This window comes from Austrofundulus limnaeus, unplaced genomic scaffold (assembly GCF_001266775.1).
Source record: "Austrofundulus limnaeus strain Quisiro unplaced genomic scaffold, Austrofundulus_limnaeus-1.0 Scaffold119, whole genome shotgun sequence".
In the NCBI taxonomy this organism is placed as follows: domain Eukaryota; kingdom Metazoa; phylum Chordata; class Actinopteri; order Cyprinodontiformes; family Rivulidae; genus Austrofundulus; species Austrofundulus limnaeus.
In genome coordinates this window covers 1215496-1222361 of record NW_013952521.1, presented here as the reverse complement: position 1 = coordinate 1222361, position 6866 = coordinate 1215496, and the positions used below count along the sequence as shown (strand labels likewise).

The 6866-nt window shown below is 42.4% G+C and overlaps 1 protein-coding gene across 7 annotated transcripts in view; it reads right to left on the bottom strand.

Moving 5' to 3' along the window:
• srcin1b (SRC kinase signaling inhibitor 1b) overlaps nt 1-6866 on the bottom strand; it is a 99157-nt gene that overhangs the window by 23079 nt on the left and 69212 nt on the right. For 6 of the 7 annotated variants that reach the window (XM_014014832.1, XM_014014831.1, XM_014014834.1 and 3 more), the window contains 5 exons: nt 4361-5268; nt 3167-3256; nt 2974-3014; nt 2768-2791; nt 371-531 (listed from right to left, as the gene is read on the bottom strand). In XM_014014832.1, coding sequence (XP_013870286.1) covers nt 371-531; nt 2768-2791; nt 2974-3014; nt 3167-3256; nt 4361-5268 — 1224 coding nt within the window. The remainder of the gene's footprint in view (nt 1-370; nt 532-2767; nt 2792-2973; nt 3015-3166; nt 3257-4360; nt 5269-6866) is intronic. The other variant, XM_014014833.1, reaches the window with a different exon arrangement.

Sequence of the window (6866 nt, the reverse complement as noted above, 5' to 3'; positions counted from 1 at the left end):
TGGTAATGTGTGACTGGGCCTCGTGTCACTTTATGTTCAATAAACTGGGCCCCGAGGTCAAAAAGGTTAAGAACCCCTGGTGTAAAGGAAGCAGTAATCAGCATCATATTTGTACAATAAATAACTTTAAAAACTCCATAACATTTGATCATTTGGCCGTGTCAATGCATGGCTGAATTAACATGAGAGCTGCGACTTTGTTTCTATATTTAGTGAGGTTTTAGACCCATTGAACATATAAATTATCTAAAACTGGACTTGATACGTTTTAAACAAAAGTTTGTTTCACAAATAAAGGTAATAAAACCCAGTTGTTAACTTTGTTCTAAGTTTAAGGTCGATCTGAGCTGAGTCTGTGTGGCGTGCTGACCTGGATGTTGCGCAGCTGCGACAGCTGTTTGCGCAGAGCGTTGGTGTTCTGCTGCAGGTTCTGCAGGTGCAGCTGCATCTGCAGACGGGACACGGCGACGGGCTGGTTGGAGCTGGAGGGCGGCGGCGGCATCAGGGCCAGAGGGGCCGACGGGGTCAGAGCTGCTCGGGGACGAGACGTAGGTCGGGTCAGAGGATTGTTTCTTTTTGGGTTCGTTAAAGAGGAGAACGATTCAGAGCTGAGAGGAACTGTTCTGAAACCAAACAGACTCCACGCTAAATGTTTTGCAGCTCCTCTCAGCGCTGAAGGCTAGGAGGGAGATCACAGCAGACAGAAACATCATGAGGAGGTTTCAGAGACAAACGGGTCGATAAGGATCAGAACACCTAACAGTCCCAGAACTGTGGATGAGAGCTTCCAAACCGGATCATCCTCTGGAGGAAGGATGAGAACAAGAATCAGGATGTTGATTCATGCAGAACAAGACGAAGGGAACCCAAGTTGCATTTTATTCATCATCAATTAAAAACTAAGAAGAAACACTGAGCTGCTGTGTGACTGAAACTCCACTGCAGGGGTCCTGTCCTGGTCCAGTCCTGGTCCTGGAGAACCACCACCCTCGTGTTTTTGTTGTTGTCCTGCCTGTTAAGGCCTCTCAGCATCGTGGTTTTATTTTGAAACTGCTACTGCATGTCCCTCCACAGGTTTTCAGGTAGCTAACCTTGTTTAGCTGCAGGTTTTTAGCGGTTGCGGCGTCGCATTGACACCTTCTTCAGTTTTTAGATTGCTCATTTCAGTGTAAAAGCATCCTAAATCAATAATTAATTTCATATTAACCCTACGATGTTGGACCGCTCCAGAAAGTTAGTGCTCTATCACTTGATGTGCCAACAAGAGCGAGAAAGAAACCTCAGTTTACACATTTCAAAATAAAGCTCGAGCGATTATTTTTGTAGTCTAGTAGCAGCTTGAAGCTTTTATTTTGAAGGTGAATCTTAGCTTTCCCGGTGTTGTTTAGCTGAAAGGTCTTAACTTATTTTATCAGAAAGTTATCTACCTTTAGACAAATTATCGATATTCTATCAGATGTGTTTTCTGTTGATATTTAACATGTTTATCGCCATATCATTATTAAATCATCGCCCAGTCCTTTTGAAGCAAGTAAAACAGTCACAACAAAAAGTTCATAAGTCGGGACAAGTTGTCTAAAACATCACAATGTGACAGGACCTTTAGATCACGTTTGGTTTCCTCAAAGCTCATAAAAATCATTTCTGCCTCCACTAAACAGTTAAAACCACCAGCAGTTGAATCAGAAATTAAACAAATTGTACAAAATGCTGTCAAATCTGTAAATATATGTTTCAATCTTTTTTTAAATTAGAAAATCAAGTCAAAATAAAAAAAAACAAGTTTTAAAATGTTTTGAAAGATTTTTTTAACTTGATTTTGAATAAATCTGCTCCAGTTTGAGTCAAATATAATTACTTCTCACTGTTTAGGGTGAAAAATAAATGTTTGGGTATTTTTCTAAAAAAAACAATCAAAAACAAATCTTTTCAGGTAAGAAAAATAATTATCAAATAAAAAGCTAATGATTTATTAATATTTACTGATGGATCCAACACTGCTGAATGACAAAACACCCGTTTATTTCTTTAAAAAAGCCTCTTTAACTTTGCTCTAGTTTATTTTAGCAGCAGGAATCTTTGCACAGGTAACATCCACGTGTGGAGTTATTTTTCCAAGAGCTTTTAGCTGCCTTCATTATATATTTCACAGGGTTATTTTATATATATATATACTGTCTAATACAAAAAAACTCCAGGCAAATAGAAAAAAAATCCTTATTTTTTTCTTCTCCATCCTCCCTCTCTCTGAAACGACAGCAGCTGCTTTAATATTTAAATTTCTGATGTAATCTCCAAAGTGTTAGCTTTATTTTGATACCAAGATTATTTAAGTAGAAGCAGTAAATTCGGCACGTTATGTCGGAGCACAAACACCAAGGAAAGGAAGCTGAAGAGGCTAAAGAACCAGGACTGGACACTTCGGCTCTACAGTCTGAGGCATCAGGGGCCAAAATAAAAAAAATAAATAAATAACCTGTATTACGTCTGATGATCCATCTAGTATAAAAACAAACAAAATAAACCTTCCAAAAATAAGATTTAATAACAGAACTATAGAGAAGAAACTGCCTAAATGATAAAAGTATTTGATTTAATGCAACTCGACACAGAGGGGGTGAGGAGCAGCTGTTACAATGACACATTTCTTTAATAACAAACGTTAGTTTGGAAGCAAACAGAGCTGAATAATTAATCATGGAGGGGGGCGGGGGNGGCGGGGGGGCGGCAGACAGGGTAACCAGACAGTAACACAAACTGTAGCTACCTTTCTTTTTTTTAGTTTGTCCAGCTAAAACAAGAAGCACGAGCAGCAGAGTTACAGAGCGGCAGGAACCACATGAAGCCGTTACAGCCACGTTTAAACATTAAATTAAATCACAGCTGCTCTGAGGGAAACAAGAGCTCCTGCAGCAGCGCGGAGCAGAGACGGGCAGAGACGAAGCTTCTTTAATTTGAGTGATAAAAACTTACGGTCGGTTCCTGAGCCGTCGCTCGCCGACTCCATCTTCTCCCTGCAGGAAGGAAACATTTAAATCTTCAATCCAAAGCACGACGGCGGCTGTAATCCTTTCATTTCAAATGATTGATTCAATCTGTGTTCCAGAAGGAGCTGAATGGATGTTTGAAAAGCGATGACGACATTAAATTGAGTGTCTTTTCTTACGGGCTCTCTGCTTCGGGCGCTCGGGTCAGAACTCTCTGCAGAAGGCCGGTCAGGCTGGCGATCTGCTTCTCCATGGCCTCCATTCGCTCCCTGCGCTCACAGAAACACAGGAAACATTTAGACCTCATTTATAACTCCGATTAAAGAGAAACAGTCGTTCAGACGAGGAGCTGCCATCTTGGTTTTAGAGAGAAGAGGTCACACTTCAGCCTGCCTGTCCTCTCGTGACCTTTGACCTTTGGCCTGCTAACTGAGGCCTGTAGATCTGGACCAGTTTATTATGTTCTGATTGTAAAACCTCAAAGCAGTTGTACTATAAATCTGAACGTAGCAACGATCAACCATCGTCTAAAACCAACGAAACGCCAAATAAATTATAAAAAATCTGATTTTTGTTTCTGATTTTTAAATAGTAAATCTTGAGAAATCTTTCTTTTTTTTAGTCCATGAACGCACCATCAGCGCAGGATGCAGAAACAAACCTGTGGTCTGTGTTGAGTCTTTCTCTCTAGATGGAGCCAGTGTCCACACCCTTCTTTTTAAGCAACTACAGACAAATCTAGATACTTTCTCTGACGTGTTCAGAGACTTTTATGTGCTGCATGTGAATCATTGAACAGCAGGTGAACCTCCTCACCTGTCCCCAAGCTCAGCTGCAGTTCTTTTTGGTCCATTTTTATTTGTAAAGTCAAGTTATAAACATCTTTAATACTAAATAATAATGGCATAAAAGAAAACATCTCACTGTAATTTGTTTTTGTTTTGAGGTTTGTTTGTTTGTTTGTTTATGTAGTAAAGATTCACTGATCTAGATTATAGTGTTTAAGATAATTTCCAACTTCAGTGCCTAAATATAAATGTAAATCTTAAATTATTATTTTTTATTTACTTGAAACTGAACAGGAAAAATAAATAGAGTTATGTGGTTCTGAACAGAGGTTAACTCACTTTTTGTCTCACGTTTATTTCCGACAGCCGGGATCATAATTACATTAAAATGATCAGATATGCAAAATAGATATTGAATTTTTAGAACAGTAAATAATTACTTTTTACTTGGTGAATATCGACAGTGTAGGTTTCTTTAAAGATCTTTTTGATTTTAGACAGAAGATAATCTGAGTGAGTCTGACTTTATGTGGGTACGCATCATAAAACCAGACTCCGTGCATCTCCAACTGAAAGGTGTCCCACCTGGTCTCTGTCTCGTTCCCAAGCAGAGGAGATCCGAACCCGCCTCCTCCGTCCCCTCCTCCGATCAGGCAGAGCTGCTCAGCGGTGAGACCCAAACCTGGACCGGGGCCTCGAGCCTTGGGACTGTCCCCGAACACAGAGGAGGTGACGGAGTCCCGCCTGAGGGTCTGCCTCCCGGGGGAGCCCCGAGCGGGCAGGGCTCCGCCGTAGGAATCCCTCATGTCGGGTATCTTCTGGGGGGAGGAGGGGGGAGGCACCCGGAGCCCCATGGCCAACATGGAGGCGGCGTAGGCGTCGTTGTAAAGCGGTCCTCCTGGTCTGTAGAGCACGCCGCTCTCCATCAGCTCTCCTTGTAAAGCGGCTGCAGAGTACGAGGTGAGAGACCGCACCGATCCCGGACCTCCCCCACCGCCACGGCGGTACAAGGAGGCGTACGGGTCGGCTCTGGCCGGCAGGGGAGAGTGCGGGCCTCCTGCCAGGCTCAGCCGGGTCGGGTCCGGGCCCAGAGCGTACGGGTCCGCGTAGATCCCTCCTCCTACGCGGTCATCCCCCCGCAGGAGCACCACGCTCCTGGAGCCCCCCAGCTCGTCGTCGGGCTTCACGTCCCGGCGCTCCAGGATGGCGCTGGAGGAGGTGCAGAAGGCCTGCGGGGCGTGGTGGGGCTGTTGGAGCTGAGGCTGCTGGTGGGGGGAGGAGTGGTGGGACTGGGCGTGGGGGTGGGGCAGGGAGTGGGTGTGGTGTGGCGGCCCCGCGTAGGAAGAGGGCCTGCCGGCGCTGTAGAGCAGGCGGGCTCGGGACGGGGAGCCCTGAGGAGGTGAGGCAGAGGAGGTGGAGTGCTGCGAGGACATGGGGGGGTTGGCGAGGCGGCGGGCGGGGGGAGAGTCCTGCGGCGCATGAACCATCTCCCTCTGGAAACACAAATAAAACAAACTGAACAGGTTTCTATCTGGAATAAAAAATCTGAAGCAGAAAGCTCCGTGTACATGTTGAAAAAAACAAACAGTTTTATTTTAGTCTTTATTTTTATCACTTTAACACTTATCAGACAATTTAAGGTGGAGCCAATTAAATAACTTAAATATATAACAAAATAAACGCTAAATACTTCACTTCTTTCAATAACTGCAGAATGTATTTTTTCTTAACATAGCTAGTCTTACTAATTTCTTTAGAATATATTTATCTAGCTCCACCTTAAATGGTCTGATAACCCTTCATTTGATGATGTATGGCAGGGCTATTCAACTGGCAGCCCGCGGGCCACATTTGGCCCGCGAGTGACCAAAGTTCGGCCCGCCAATTGGTTTATTCATCTCTTAAGCCCAAACCCCCGGTTTTCTACTTTACTTAATCTTAGTTCTTTTAGTTCAACATAGACATGTTTGGTATTTACAGAAACGTCAGCATCTTGGCTAGAAGCTGGTGAAAACCATTTCTATAAACACTCAAGACAGTTAAAACCACAAGCAGTTGAAGACGAAATGATGAAAGTGAAAATAAAATTGGTTTAAAAATTTGGCAAATCAGAGATGTTAAAATATTATTTGTGTCTAATAGGACGCATAAAGTGTTCTTTTTGTTTCTGATAATGTGTAATTATCACTACTTTTATAGGGTTCTGTTTGTTGTATTCATGATTAAATGCAGCAAAATTAACTAATTCAAAGGTAATAGATCTTTGTAATACTTGGTTTATTTACATAATTAACTTTAAATGCTGGATGCTCGGCCCCTGAGCTGTTGACTGGCAGTAACTGTGGCCCCCGGAGAAATTTAGTTGAATAGCCCTGATGTATGGTATTGATTTTTACAAGTGTTCAGTAAATTGTATTATTATTGTTTTTATGTTACTTTGTTGTGGTGAATGTAACAGGTCTCTCTTATAAATGAGACAATGAGTCTGTATAAATAAAAGATAAATAAAATAACGTTTAATTTTATAACTAGCTAACTAGACAACCACAGTAAACAAACGTTAGCTGACTAGTTTGATATTTCTTCACCAGCTGAGAGTTCGTTCTACTGATGAATCAATCTGTCTCCTGGAGCTTCGGCTGATTTTAGCTCATGAAGCTTTTCTCCAACAGGACCATGATGAGGACCTGGAACCTGCAGCAGGTTCTGCAGGACAGCACTATGCTGCCATGAAGACAGTTAAACTTCCGGTTTGAGAAAAATAAAAAGACGGACTGGTTCTATAATATAACCCTCTTATTTTATTTTTATTTGACCTTCATTTATACAGGTTGTCTCACTGAGTTCCAAGATCTCATTTACAAGAGACATAAATACACAAACAACAACAATTAAGAAATTTGACCCAATTAAATAAGCTAACGGGCTAAAAACAAGAAAAGGTTCATAAGATTTCTCTTTTACGCAGACATATCAGAGGTCAGCAGCAGACGTATCAGAGGTCAGCAGCAGACGTATCAGAGGTCAGCAGCAGACGTATCAGAGGTCAGCAGCAGACGTATCAGAGGTCAGCAGCAGACGTATCAGAGGT